This window comes from Heterocephalus glaber, unplaced genomic scaffold, assembly GCF_053883595.1.
Source record: "Heterocephalus glaber isolate CG9 unplaced genomic scaffold, H.glaber_assembly_v1.0 deba00001428, whole genome shotgun sequence".
Taxonomy (NCBI): Eukaryota; Metazoa; Chordata; class Mammalia; order Rodentia; family Bathyergidae; genus Heterocephalus; species Heterocephalus glaber.
Window position 1 is genome coordinate 5,714,488 of NW_028258293.1, and position 15,853 is coordinate 5,730,340.

General features: G+C 40.3%; 1 protein-coding gene across 5 annotated transcripts in view; it reads right to left on the minus strand.

The window, feature by feature from the left end:
- Positions 1–15,853, minus strand: part of Ano3 (anoctamin 3) — a 364,844-nt gene that overhangs the window by 24,336 nt on the left and 324,655 nt on the right. For all 5 annotated transcript variants that reach the window (XM_087211519.1, XM_087211518.1, XM_021263939.2 and 2 more), the window contains 4 exons: positions 9,380–9,416; positions 7,659–7,770; positions 6,851–6,908; positions 996–1,093 (listed from right to left, as the gene is read on the minus strand). In XM_087211519.1, coding sequence (XP_087067645.1) covers positions 996–1,093; positions 6,851–6,908; positions 7,659–7,770; positions 9,380–9,416 — 305 coding nt within the window. The remainder of the gene's footprint in view (positions 1–995; positions 1,094–6,850; positions 6,909–7,658; positions 7,771–9,379; positions 9,417–15,853) is intronic.

The window sequence follows — 15,853 nt, forward strand, 5'->3', positions numbered from 1 at the left end:
AGCCCCATAGTTTCTGCTCAGAAATACCCTAGTATAATTTGTCCACCAGCAGGGACAAAGAATCACGTAAAAGTTACTGTTTAAGCCTAAGATATTTATATCATCAGTCAACTAATCAATTCTTCTATAATCAAGAAATTACTCAAAATAATCTCATTGAAACCTTCGGTTAATTAGGTCTCAAAGGTTCAATAATACTTTGTTTTAAATACCTTGTATCTAACTGCATTTTGATGGAAAGTATATTACAGTGTCTAAAACTGGGCATTTTAACATCTCTGTCAGCATTATCAAAAGGACAAATATAGAATACTATTATTGCAATATTGTCACAATTAATAATCTTCTACTAATTGTAGGGGAGTGGGAGGTGTTGTCAAAGAATACCCAACCTCCTCTCACCCGGGCTTTATCTTTGATGTGTTCTGCCCAAGAGACAGAGGCTGTCATTTTCTAACAACCACAGCCACTTTGGTCTGCTGATGGCTCAAAGAAAGCAGAAAATTATTTTTATTCTCAAGAACCAGTATTATCAAGGTTATCCTGGGCGTGGCGGTGCAAACCTGTGATCCCAGCACTGGGAGGGTGAGGCAGGAGGATCCGCATGAGTTAGAGGCCAGCCTGGGCTACACAGTGAGTTGGAGGGCAGCCTGAACTAACAGGGAGACCTTGTCTCAAAGAATAAATAAAGAAAGAAATAAAATCACTTCTCGGCCTTTTGGCTAAGATCAAGTGTCGTGTCAGTATTGTCAACGTTTTGGAAATAACAGTAAGTGTGAATGTGTTAAACAGCATCTATTATTTCCTTTAATCCCTTCGATTATTCTTGAGGGTCAGTGAGGTTTACTAACTCCAGGCACCTGCTCAGCAAGGAGGAGAAAGGAAGTGAACCCTCACGTGTCTGATCTCCAGTCTAAACTCCAACCCCCCGCCTGTGCCTCTGCCTTTTATCCTCGTAACTGCACCTAAGGTAAGTTTGAAAAGGACAAGCTCACGGGTATCCCAGCTCCATGAAGTTGTTCCAGATTTGCTTCAGGAACATGATGACTCCCATCTGCAGGCAGAGGTCTATCAGGCAGCCGCTGGGGTGACACTGAAACAGAGCAGGATGGGCAGTGAAGGTCTCACTCCTCTTCCCAGCAGCTCCAGACTTCTCACCTTCGTATTCTACAGTCAGCTCTACAACTGGGCCACACTCTCTGATGGGTGCAGGGGAAAAACAAGCAAGAAATGGAATCGTGGGGAATTTCTCATGGATTCTAATGGGATATTGATAAAAATTATACTGGCAAGAACAAGAAATCTAACTTTCAATGACCACTTACAATTTGCCAGACCTGATCCCATTTAATGAATGCTACAGAATAGTAAATATCTGTTGACAGTTAGGTAGTAGAAGAATAACTTCACTTTGCATTCATTTTCCACGTGTCCCTAGCTTTCTCTGGTCTGAACAGTTTTCCATACCCTCGGCAGCTCTGCAGACAGCTGGATGCATGGACATCCTGTCTCCTGTCACCCAGTCTGGGTTCATCTAATGTTTTCCTGAGGTTAAAACTGGGGCTCTTCATTTTGGGAGGCAGATCTCAGAGGTAAAGTAGCATTTTCACCAGATCCGAGGGAGTGGCATTCTAGTAGAATGCTGCTGGAGGTTAACCTTCAATATCTGGATGATGTTGTGTTTTTCAGGTATTTTCACTGAAAAGTTATTCAGTTTTCTATTTTTCTTTTCTATCTTTAGGAGCCAGGAAATTGTTAAAATCTACCACTCGGAAAGTAAATATCTACATACATTCATGTATATTTAAATGAGAAATTCCAGCCACAAAATAGTTTTTCGTATGACTCTATTCTTTTCTGTAAGCCTCCGCTTTTTTTAGATTTTCAATAAGTTAGTGTCTGACACACACACTCACACACACATGGGATTTCAATAAAAAGCATAACCAATATGTTTTACTTAAGAATTTGCACTGTAAAAACTATTTCTGTGGGGAAGCGTAGGCTTAGAAACTGGTTCATGTCCTGCTCATGAAGATGGTAGTCTGTACAGCTTTGATCTACAGTTTTTATTTCTATCAAATTAGTACTAGTGGGACTTCAAAAGGAACAAATTATGAGCACACAAAATACTTTACATGTCCTGTTCCAGCCCAATGACTTAACACTCTCAAATCTAAGCCAGAGGGAGAATTCGCTAGTGGTCATGCTTCTTGCGTAGAGAGGTCTGAATTTTCCCCTCTTCCTCTTAGGATGAATTCAGCACCCCCTTATCTCTGCCTCTATGGCCCATAACTGTATTTACTGGAAGGTCGGAAGATGAATAATTACTAAGGCACAGTGGCAGATAATGGATCACTGCTTCAAATTGAAGTGCTTCACTTTTGTAGAGAAACTTAGAGGCAGCTTGATCTGTACAAGGTCACACAGTGTCAGCTGGCCCCGTGGGAGGAGGCCGTGTCCCTGCCCCCTCTCGCCGCTCTTCGGCACCACGCTCAGGAGAAGTTCTGCTTATGGACTGTGTGTGATGCCTTGAAGTGTTGGCCTAGCCCAAGTCCCTTACTATAAGGGACAGGGAAAGAGGACAGTCATGGAGCTGCGAGGCTGGGCCATTCCCCACAAAGGACAAGCTGAGTGGGGAGGCTGGAGGACAGGTTATTTATGGCCTTGCTGAAACTGGCCTTGATAAATTCATGATTTATAGGGAAAAGAAAAGATCCAAAGGTTTTATGTTAGAAGTCTGCCTCCATATAATGACGGCTGAAGGCGCCCCTTCCATTCGCTAAAATTCACTTGGTGAAAACAGCCTGAGTTTAGAAAGCGTGAAAGGGCATGGTGAGTGTGCGGAACACCCCAGCGTTCACTGCAGAGCACCCTGCAGAACTGCACAAGTGTGGGGAGCAGAAGCTGAGTGGCTCCCTGTATCTTTTCACTAACCCTGATGTGGTGGGCGCGGGGACCCCCACTGTGCAGATGCAGAGCCGGAGGTGGACAGGACTCACTCCCACACTCACGATCCGCACTCTACCTACTTCGGTATTTTCTCTCTAAATCCAGCTTACATGTGTGAGCCAGCAACCAGACAACAACAACCTCGTAGCAAAGCAGTTTCACCATGCCCTGCCTTGGGCCTCTGTGCTACCCTGGATGTGGACATGGTGGTGGTGGGGTCTGTGTCAGAACCAGACTCTGAAAGCACACTGCCTCACTACTGGAGCCGTGACTCCACCAACTGTTATAACTGTAGGCAAGTTACATAACTGCTCTATGCTTTTATTTCCACATCTGTAAAATGATTAATGTAATGTTATGAGGCATAAATGAATAAAATATGGAAAGCACTTAATAACAACTCCTGGAGTGTGCTAGCATGTAGTAAGCACTCAATAAGCGTTAGCCATTATTTAAACTTTTTTTTGTACTGGAGATCAAACTCAGGACCTTGCATTTTTGAGGCAGGCATGGAGCCACTGAGCTAAATCCCTGGCCCTTTTGAAACATTTTTGATATTGAATTTATGCAAAATCTTTTTGTGAGACCTCATATAGTTAATAGTACAAGATTCACAAGTCCAGTTTGTATGCTCTAACACAATCGCAGCACTTTTTCTTTATAAAGAATATCCTTAATTGTGCCTAATATTCTACAGCACAATTCAATTTAATCAGCACTCATCAATACTGAGATAACTACTTTTGTCAGCAGTTTACAAAAGGAAGAACTGAAATTTATAGGCAACAGGGTCTTGCCTCTGAGTGGGAAAGGATTAGAATGTAGATTATCAGAATACAAGGAGAAAATATGCATTGTGTTTCCTGGTTATGTCTTCTTTTTGAACACTATTAATGTCATCAGAGGAGGGAAAGGGACCACCTCATTTTTACTGCCCATATTGTCCACTAGAGGCCTGGCATAGAGCATAGATATTTGGTCGATAGATATTTGGTGTATAAATGAATTCAAATGACCAATCCTTATATACAGGCAGCACGATTGAAAAACCAGTGAATATTTAAAATTTTTTAAATTATTACAGTATAGGAATCATTTCTCCTCAAAATTAATTAATCCTCCTCAAAATACTCCCCCTCTTCAAAAACTCCCCCTCCCTTCAAACACACACTTGTTCCATAATTCTCGACACTTCCTGAAGCAGTTCTGGAAGCCCTTTTTTGTGTCTTTGCAAGAGCGGTGAAAAACGTGGCAACTGCTGCTGCTGAGCGCCATCCAACTGAAAGGCAGCTTGCGCAACCATGACAGTGTGTCCTCATCCACCCCAGTCACCCTCTACAGCTCTGGCGCCTGGCGATTACTAGTTCTTCCCTAGTGTCAAAATGACCATGAAAGGTGAACATTTCAAACTGATTCAGGACATTGAGACACCCAGGATGGCACAACTAAAGAAGCCCGTGAAAGAGGACTTCCAGAGCTGCTTCACGAAGTGACAAGAAGGAAGGGATAAGTGTGTTCAAAGCGAGGGAGGGTCACGAGAGGAGGATGAATGGTAAAGTATACTGTACTGGAACAAAATTTGAAAGCATTCACTGCAGTTTTTAATCACACCTCAAGGTTTCTATATCTACACTCAGGATTTCTAGAGTAAATCACAAACCTACATTTATTATTTCACTTATTTTTTATTGGGAAATATGACCACTACATGTCTCAGACACTACAGAAAACTTCTGGGATCTTTAGCAAACATTTCTCTTGACATGAGTATTCATTTTTCTGGGACTTTCAAAGATAAATCAAAGCTTCCAATACCATAATTAAGAATAAGAATATCTAATGAAGCAAAATTATTGGTGATAGTGGCTTCTGAAGTGTCACCAATGTACAAGTACCTGGCTTTAACCACTCTGTCCCCAGGCCCCTACTCTTTACAGCTCCTGTTGAACACGACTGGGAAAACCAAGCCCTAATTGGGAAGCCCTAATTGATCGCCTTTTAGCAGATGCAGGCAAAATTCTGGGCCACACAAAAAAAAAATGGGACTTGGACATGGGGAGTTCCAAGCAGTTCGGAATTGTGAAAGGTCTTCGTCTGTCTTTAGCCAACAGAATACCCTGGTGGCTATGCAAGCAAAGAGATTTTTATTCTCCATAATTATCAGGAGCAGTTCGTAGCTTGCCCCCTGCAGCCTAAGGAGTGGGCCAACTGCACTGTGGACATCATCTCTGATCTATAAGCAACTTGACCATCTCAGTGTTACTACTGCCAATCGGTGATGAGAAAATAGATCCTCAAGGAAGTTAAATAAAGGACAGGGAATAAGAAGCAAATTTAATTAGCAGGTTAGCCCCGGTTTCTGGTAATAAAGTTGATCTTCTCAGGAAGTTTTAGGCTTTGTCCATGTATTATACTCAGTTTCCAAAATGATCTGGGAAGAAAGCATAAGTGAGGCTACCCTGAGTTTTGAGAGGGATTTTCCAGGGGGACAAGAGGTACCCTGACCAGTTTTCTTGGGGAATCTTTTCTTAGCCATCTCAAAAGTTTGACTTTCTCCCAATAAGACCATGTATTAAATTGGATTTTACAATGGAATCATTAGAATAATTTTGAACCTGAGAAGGCAAAGGCATTCTGATCAGTGAGGAGTCTAGAAATGGACACAATCACAAGATGTAGATTATAATTTCATAATCTTATTTTGCTGAGTAAAAATATTTTTTATTAAATTTGTGACTTCAATTTAGGAAAAAAAAATTTTTGAGACAGAATCTTGCTGTGTAGTGCAGCCTGGCTTTGAACTATCTAGCCCAGGATACTCTTGAACTCATGGTGATCCTCCTGCCTCAGCCTCCCAAGTGCTGGGATTACAGAGATGGGCCACCAGGTCTAGCTCAGAATAAATTCTGATTGGGAAAAATACTACTAATTTTTAAAAGTAACATTAGTAAAAATAAGCACTTTTCTAGCTTATAGAAGTGAGAAGACAATTTAGTGTGATACACACAGAATGATGTTAAGAACAGTGGCATTTTTATTAGAAAATATGATAAAGTTTTGTAAGAAAAAGTATCAAAACAAAACTAAAGGATGGTGAGAAATGGGAAAAATTTGCTGCAACTTTGTAGCATCAAATTCTATGAGTATATACATTAATGAAGCAGAGAGACTGTGGGAGACAAGTGAACACGTGTAGTACACATACTCGCAGAGCAAAATTAAATGTTCGACAGATGTGAAAATATTCAATATCTCATTTAGGGTTCAAGAAACTAAAGAGATGTCTTTTGGCTATTAGATTAGTTAAAAACCATTTCTCTTGGCCAAAGTCAAAGGAAGCAAACTGCTTGGTAGGTCACGGTTGGCCTTTGGGGGACAGGTCCCAGTGTCACAGGCAGCGATGCTGGCCCCTGCACTGCTTCCAGGACCTACAGGTTCTAGATCAGTACCAGCAGATGAGCTATGGCTGATGTACTCATAAGTTTATATGGTGATATTTCAATTAAGATTTCCTCTGGGCTAAAATTTCCCTTCTTAAAAGAAAGTTTGGAGATGCACTGAAAAGTTTAGAGATGCATGCAGTCATTGATAATAATTTGCAAAGTCAAAATCAAAGCAGAGGAGCTATGTTCCCCAGCTATGTAAATGAAAGAAATGGATAGAAAAGTTAATTAAAAAAAAAAAAAAGCTGAGTTCAGAATCTTGGGGTTTATTCTTTTTAAACACTAAAATTTAAAAAATAGATGTAATTGCTTCTTTTGGGAACCCAAAGGAAAGTTTCTCTATCAAAAATGTTTCTTCACCAGACCTGGAGTTTCTACTCTTTCCCCAGCCTGACCTCCCCAGCCATGGGCCTGTGTCTCCTCATCCACACATGCTCCCTCGCAAGGTTACTTACTTCCTCCAGCCTCCACCGGTCAAAAAGTTTATTGTATTTTCCTGGGTGGCCTACAAATCTTTAAAAAAAAAGCATCTTAATTCATTATCAGTTAAAAGAAAAATACCCACTAACCCATCATCCCAAGTGCCCCTGTGGGTGACAAAAATGCTCACTGGTGCAATTTGTCCCCAGAGAGGGCGACTTTCACGATGCTTAGGCAACATCAAAGCACCAGGCTTAGAAAGGAAAATGCAATGCATGAACTCAACCAGTGGGGTTGAGAAAGTACAGACAAAGCAGCCCTAGGAGCCTGAATACTTCCACATGTGCATCTTAATCCCTGGGGGATCAAGTTAATGAATATTACCATAAGGAGCCCAATGGCTTGATTCAAAATGTTTCAGCCTTCAGTGGGTTTCCAAGGCACTGGGTAGAGTGTTAACCATAGAGCAAAACAGATCGATTAAGCTAACATGTTTTTTTTTGTTTCTTTTTCACATTTTACAGCAAAGTGAAAGAAAAGACATAATAATGATGGGTAAAGGTTTCACATTAAGGAATTGTAACACAGGGTTACACACAAATTCTTTTCTTCTCTAACGAAATAATCACTGATAATTGGACGGCAGGGATGCAGGTTTTATTTTTGGTGCCAACTTTAATTGGCTCTGGTTGCCAGTAATCTGAGCAAGAACACACAGGAGAGCTGATTAGCACAGTCTTCCAAGGCCGAGGCCAAGAGTCTGCAGCCTCTGTTCCCTAACTGGCAAGGGAGCTGTCGGCCCTGCTTCTTACTGTGCAAACAGTGTGTGTAGAGCTGACTTACCTCCCCAAAAAGAAGGCAATGTAGAAGATGGAGCTGTTTAAATTGACAAACTGGAAAAGAAACATCTTCAGGGCAAAGCTATTCTCCCATTCCGACTCCGTTCGAGGACATTCTGAAAGGAGCACAGGGTGCTGTACATACAGCAGGTGAACGACCAGAGCTCGGGACATGGAATCGGAAGCCACATGCTAAAGCTTTGCTCTGACTGTTGGTTCCATGAGGCACTTAGGGCTTCTGAGTCCTGCGTCTGGCTCCCTCAGAGCTGCTCCATGCCTATCCTGCTTCCTCAGGGTTTATTCCCAAGGCCTCTGTGACAGTACCAACTCCCTCTCCATGTCTGCTTCCTGGGGGACACGATAGATCACACTGCAGAAGTACACTAAGGGTCTTGCATAGCAAATGACAAAGGGCTCTTATCAAACTATATCACTGTGGAATCTCAAAATGAGAAATGATCCAAAGTTAGTTTTGAGAGTAAATGAATGAAAACATCAAAATAGATTGCACGCAAAAGACTGCATGTCAGCAAGGTAGCAGGAATCCAGAAAAGAGTAAAGAAGTTCAAATTTAAAATTCCAAGGGGAAAGTCATTCCCACCTAGAATTCCATATCCAGAAAAACAAGTATAGTATAAAGTACATTTATACAGTACAGTATAAAGACATTTTCAAACATACGAAGAACTTTCAAGACATTTACTTCTTCAGGTAGCAATATAAGGAGTTACAGCAACAAGGGAGGAAGCAGTAACTGGCTAAGACAGAGGGGCGGAAGGGTTTCCCAGGGAGCTTTGACAGCCAGAGCATGATGCATCTAGATTAGAGCAGAGAGAGGACTTGGCAGAGTAACTCGACCAAGAAAATTCAGTGACTAGAATGGTTCACACGTTTTTACAGACTCAGAGGAAATTTAAAGTTTTTCTCACACATTTGGGGTAAATGAAGGGGATTTTGTAAAGCTTGAAGCAAAAATGAACCTTTTTCATGAAAAAATAGAAGTTGTTCTAAAACATAATTATAGTACAATGATACCATGGATGTCCTAGATATGAAAATCGTTACATGGACAGAAGGATGTGAACACTAGTTATTAATTAGGTTAAATAGGTAGGTGCAACTACCCATGGAAGGAGAAGAAATAACAGTATGTATCAGACCACAGGAGTGGAGGGGCCAGGGACAGGCACTGTGGAGAGCTGAATCCTCAGGCTCAGTACTTTTATGCCAGGAAGGAAATAAATAGCTCTTCAAAGATAGAAATCCAATGGTAGGAATAGAATCATGTTATTTAGAAACAGGTTGGGAAGTAACATAAGAAGCCCCTAAAAATGTGAAAAGACAGTTCCATTGTGAGCACAGAAAGTAGGAGTGATAATGTGGTAAAGGGTTCATTTTCTTTATTGACCTCTTCGAACTGTTTCGACTTTTAAAACACCTATATGTAATATAATAGTTATAAGACAAACAGCTTAAAAGTTGATGAAAAAAAGAACTCCCAAGGCATGAGAAACAGGTTGCTAGTTGCTAGTTAAGATATTCTGTAACTTTATGCATTGCCTCTCTGTTATTACTCAAGGTTAGCCAACTTCCTATACCACCTCTCATTGTTACTAATAAATTATATAACTAAAGATATTAAAATACTAAGCCCATAAGGTGACTACAGACTGATTTGTCTACTTGTTTTCTTATTAACAAGTGAAGTAAGAAAAATGGACTTACCTAAATTAGTGAGGAGGTAAGCAATTTTTTCATAGGCCTGTAATAAAAAGAAAGAATAGTGAATATTTTTTCTTTTAGAAAAAGTCAATATTTACATTATCAAAGAAAGGCCTAAAGTATGTTCTGCAAAAGTGTGTTCAACAAAGTGGTTACATTTTAAATTAAGTAGAAATATTTATTAAAATTTAGGATGCGGTGCTTTATAGACATATCTATACATATAAAATGGACATAATATAAATTTGTATGGCAGTATATGCAAATAAAATTTGTTATCTGCAATAATAACTTTCTTGTAGTTAACTTTACTTCTGTTTTATAATCTACTTTCTAAATCAGAAAAAAGCCAACAGAAGCTTTTCGGTTAGTTAATGGATGAGCTAAATTGGATCGTAAAATTCTAGTGTCTTTTTGACACATGGGAAGAGGAAGTGGGAATGTGAATTTTCTACTATTCATAAAGAATTTTCCAAACTATGACAAAAAACAATGTGCTGGCTTACATTTTTAAAGAAAAATTGTCTTGGTGGTTATTTAAGAGAAACTAGGTCAAAACTGTTCAATATGTAAGTCACTTGTAAAATAGATTTTTCTGATAATAGTTTTCATCTTCTTTCAACCTGTTCGCTTCCCTCATATAGTCTGATCATCATTTATATAGACTTGAGTAAATGACATAAATTTTAAAGTATTCTAAGTAAATATAGTTGGAAAAGCGTATTTGTTCCAGACATAAGGGTGATATATGTTTGTGATATATACATATATATGCGTGTGAATATGAATACATACCTACAATTCAGTAAATTACTGTTTAGAATAATAATTCCAATAACCCTGTCTGTTGGCATGCAAAATTAAAAGATACATATCTCCTCACTTTAAAAGTTGATGACATTCTCTGAGAGTCCTTAAAATAGAACTACTGTGATAATCTGGCTCAGCCATGATTCCAACCTACCTCTTTCTAAGATATAAAATATTCTTGACACAGAAAGATTCTGCTGAGCACAACAACAGTTGGATAAATTCCCCAGGGCAGGTTTTGCTTATCTGCTTGCTTATTTTACTGTACTCACAAGCTGCTTTCTAATTCTAAGACGAGGTTACCTGGAACTCATGAGCACCAAGGTTGCTCTTTCTGCAGCCTGTTCTTCCCTGCCTCATGTAGCCAGTAAGATAACCACAGCAGGGTCTCCTAGCGGGATGGGCTTCATCACCCAGCACATAGTACTCAGCAGCAACTGTGCCTCCATCACTGATATGACCACTCATGGAGGCTGAAAGTTAAATCTGCCTGAATAATTGCCATTTAGAGTATAGTGATTGTGCCCAACAGTGATTTCCATATATTCTTAGTCCTGAGCAACAATGCCAAGTAGGTACAATGATCCTTGTACTACAAAACAGCGAACTAAGGCTCAGAGCGTCAGGCACCCAGGCTGACACAACACTGCTAAGCAAGTGGCAGAGTTAGGACATGCTGTCACGGCTCTCTTGCACTATCCTGTGCTTTGTCACATGTCAAGATTTTTACCTTAATACTTAGTAGCACATGGAGCCTTTTTTGCAAGCCTAGGATGGAAATACCTGCAGCTGGGTAGAGTACAAGAACCTGCAGAGGAATGTTACGAATCACAGCAATGGTGGCACTGCAGTACGGAGGCTTTCTGGGGATAGTTAAGAACCTGTTTCATCCAAAGCCCAGATGGAATGGCTGATTGGCAGCACCATGACGATGCACTACACAATCAGTCCATGCAGACTGACCTGTAAACTCCACAACTACAAAGCGTAGAAACCATGATTTGAAAATGTGCCCAGTTTGGTGTACGGTGGCAGTGACTCTGGCCAGGCGGTGGGGGGCTGTGTGTTTGGGTGAGGGGAGCCAGGAAGGGTGGTACAGGGATCGAACGATAGTTATCCAAGCTGACACTCTCTCTGCTGGGACAATGGGACTTAAACTCCAGTGGGCAGAGACAAATGGCAACAAATATGTCCTTGGTCAGGAGGTAAAAGGTTTATGAAGAAGAACAAAGCAGGCTGGAGTGCACTGCTGGGGAGAGAATGACTCTCTTGGGGAGAAAGAGCCCCCTTTGTAAGGGTGACAATGAAGCAGAGATGTGAAGTGAGAGAGAGGGAGCCAAGCTACAGTCTGGGCTGAGCTCCCCTGAGATACAGAAACATGGTTGAAATGCCCCAAGGGCAGCATGGACTCCATGTGCTTCCTGATGAGCAGAGAAGTTAGAAGGGCAGGGGTGGGGTCATAAGCAAGCACAGTCATAGAGAGGAGGCAGAAAGGCCTCAGAGGGGGACATCTTCTTGGGGACAGCTGGCCACGGTGAGTACCTCAGAACTCACTCTGAGCTTAGACATCACCAGCTCCCCCAGTGCCTTGGTGAAGTTCGATGCCAGAATCACCTGGGCAGGAAAGCGCAGCAAGTGCAGGGAAAGCAGCTTGGAGCTCTGCGGGGCTCAGTGCACTTCATTCTGAGTTGGAGCCCCACAGTGCAGACTTCACTGTGACAATAAACCCAGGCTTCTACAGAAGGGAACAGACTGCTCTTTCCCAGCTATCCGCCCTCTGAATTTCTACAAATCAGGCACAGATATTTGCACAAACCAAACCAATACATTTTTACAAAGCTAAACTTCCTATTAAATGAGTCATTTGGCATGAAGCCCTTTGTTGGTTAAACCCTGTGATCCAAACCTTCGATCCACCCCATGCTATAAGAAATTGTGTGCATCATATCTGGTAACCAAGAGTAGCCAGGTGTTAGGAAAGGTAAGGCTATTCTGAGGTTTTATGATCATGTCAGGAAAAGGGAACAGAAATGGAGACATGGAAATGAACCAACAATGGGGAAGACCAGAACCAGCGTGGAGTACTCACAATACCCACCTATTGTGAGTGATTTCTCTTCTTTTTTGGTTATGGTGTACTCTGTGTACAGTAAATGGATCTTGCCAAAAGAGAGGAGCAATTTTAGAGAGGAGTTCATTCTTTTATTGACTATGCTATAAAGGTTTAACTGGCCCAATCCTAGACAAACTATCAGAGTATTTCTCAGATATTTCTATTTTTCTCTTAAAAATTATCCACTAGTGATGCCAGACAGCTGTCCTCCTGTTGTAATATGACAAAATGAGTTTAAAAATTGATTGTCAAGCAACAAAAATACATATTTTTGGAATAAATTCACATTTTTCATTTTCATTAAACTATCTTTGGAAATAGTCCCTGACATGATAGCCACATGGCACTTATGGTATCTAGAAGTAGCAGTATACTTTCAAGGGAATGAAAAATACAGAAGAAAAAGTACGAGATTGAAAAAGATCAACTCTTAGTTTCAAATTCTACCACTGCAGCATTTTAGCTAGATATTTGGCAGGAGGACATTAAAAATAATAAATTAAAGTTTTTAATTATTGTTAAATTATTTGCAATTTAGTTTTAGAAGTTGTGGTTTCTGATCTTGGCCATGTATCAAAATTCCCTGAGATACCTTAAATCAATAATTTCTAATACTATTTTAGGTATGGCTGGATCAGGATCACCACAGAACTTTTTGGTATTTTGTCTCAAATACATTTATTTTTAGCCCTACAAAGAAGATTTTTAATGGAAATCAGGAATCTGTAGTTTTTAAAGTGTTGCAAAAATTTTGATATAAGAAGATATGTTATATGATAAATTATTTGATATATGAAAAACTTTAAAAATTATGTTCACAATCTATACAATAGACTTGTAATCACATTTTTATTATATTGGTCCATATATTTCTTCTCTGTTGAATATTTATTTAGAGTTTCCATGATCTACCTGTTTTGAAAGATTTAGAGAATGAATAGTCTTTGGTTCTTAGTTTGAATTAAAGTAAGTATTGTGTGCTTGAAAGACACTGAAAGTACAGTTCTAATAACACAAAATAAGTTGATCACATGCCATATGAAAGATGTCAGCACATTGGAGGAATAGGATATTTCAAATCTGATCCAAGGATCAATGCCTTTCAGATTCTAAGTCAGGACCTGGAGGTCCAAAATCAAGGAAGCCAGAGAAGCCCTGTTCATTTGTGTTCAGCACTTTGGCAGTGGGAAGAGGTCCAACAGTGAGGGCCAGGGAAGAATGCTCACAAAGGGCTTGACCAATTCCCGGAGGAGCCTTGCGCTGCTGTTAAAACAGGCAGATTACTCAACTCTTCATGCAGACTGAGAAAAAGGTCTGTGGAGAGAGGATCCATCAGCAACCAGCATTTTCAAAGATGAAAAGATATTCTTCAAGGAAACAAGAGAAAAAGGGACTTTTCAGACATTTCAGCAGCCCCGTGACCCCCACACAGAGGCGTGAACTGGGAAAGCGGCAGAGGGCAGAGGCAGAGTTCTTTTGGCGGGAGTGAGCAGAGAAAAGAAGCTGGCTTTAAACTATTCCCCACCCCAGGGCGGACAGGTGAATGAGTTTAGGATTCATACCTGAGTCCTGGAAAACCATGGCACTGTTTCAAGGACAAATTAAAGTCCTCAAAAAGTACAATTTCGACACATCCTGTCAAAAGTCATGTGTGAGGGAGATAAAAATTAGAGAAGAAACAGGAAAACCATCAAGTTAGAAGGTCATGCAATAGTTCAAGCAAAATGAAATGACCAGCTCAACTAAGGAAGCATGCGTAAGAGTGTGAGCAGGTAATGGGTAGGAGAGCCATCTCAGAGTTAAAAATTCACAACTATTAGTCACTGATAAGATGAAAGAATTGCATGGAGGATAGGATAAGGCACTTGGCTGTATATATTTTATGTCCTGATTTATGGAAAATATCTGACTGAAACCATTTTACCACATTTTATAACATAATGCACCTGGGTTAGAGTGGAGACACACAGTCATAGAATATTTTGATCACAAGTCTTTCATTTGGAAAGACTGGTGGTGTAGGGATTCTAAGCTCCAGTTACTGAGAAACAAAACTCATTTTTATTAGCTGTATATTCAGTTTTGTCCTGAAAGTAACATAACAACTGGAGCTTTTGGTTTTTCTAGATGAATAGTTCAGTGGTGTAATCTTGGACATTTCAATCTGTCTTTATTTGGCTAAGCTCTCACAGTACCAGGTGAGTCCATGTGAAGCATAAGAGATGTGTAATAATTTGTGAAGTACCTTAACATCCTCAGTAGGAAAGAAATGCATACATTTAGAAGAGTAGTATTATTTTTACACTGATTAAAAATGAATATAACATTCTTTCACATAGACCGAGTTGGCTGCATATTCGCTCCTTTATGCTAAATGTTTAAAAAATCATCTCCTAAGTCCAACAGTCCATGAATCTTTATGCCAAAATAGAAACAAACATTTAGAAAAAGCAGTCAGCTCAGATTCTCCCAGGAACCATGGACATTTGTTGTGTAACACTAACAGCAACACTGAGTTGTGTAGAGCCAGTGGGATTCTGAGGAACTCCAAAGACTGTTTTGATAATTCAAATAATGTTATGTTCACCTGCCTTCAGAGGTCTTCCAGCTACAAGTAGAGATTTGTAGCCTTTGCTTTCTGTAGAATTAAGGGGTTTGGAGGGGAGAATTCATTGAGCCTCAACAAACACACACATCTGCTTAGTAAGAACAAGTTGGATATAAACCTTCTGAGAGAGGGGAAAATCTAGAGGTATGAGAGCCAATTATGATTGTAGCTAAAGGGTGGTAACTCAGGACAGGGGCTGGAAGTAGAGCAGAGCCTGTGTTTAAGAGATTGGTGATTAAATCACAACCAGAATAATACAAAATTAGAGCCTAATATAGCAATGGAAAGTCACCTTATTTTAATTTCCTCAATATGTGTGACAAGAGAAGGAAGCCTTTTGGAAAAAATATGTCTTGGCGTAAAGCTCAAATGCAGGCTCCGAATCATGAATTTGGACCCACGAATCCTTCAGCTTCCCCGAGGGATGATGATTTCTGCAGGTGGGGACAAAGCACTGAACACTGGACATGGAGTGTCTGTTCCCAGGCCGTCATGCTTGCTTCCCCAAGCACAAATTAATTAAATGCACTTGGTTCTTCATTTTCCCTGTCTGGAACAGTCCCTATCTTTGGAACTGTTAGGTCAGTTCAGTAGCTTTGCTCAAGATGTTTTTGAAGATGAATAGCCTTGGGGACAAACTGCCAAACAAAGGCTCAGGCGGCGCTCTGTGGAATGTGGGGACAACTGATGGGGTGTGATACGGAGAATAGAGACAGGAAACCGTTAAGAGTGCCAGTGGGTACGACTAGACGCAGGAAAGGCGAGGGAAGCGTCATAGCACGCTTCGAGGAAGTTGACTTCTATGTAGTATTTTACATTTTTATACCTTAATATATTTTATCAATTTTGTAATTCAAAGAAAGGGTAAGAAAAACAGACTTTAAAAAAGGACATAATAAAATTAAGACATCAAAAGAACAAGACTACTGAAATTATCATATGGTAG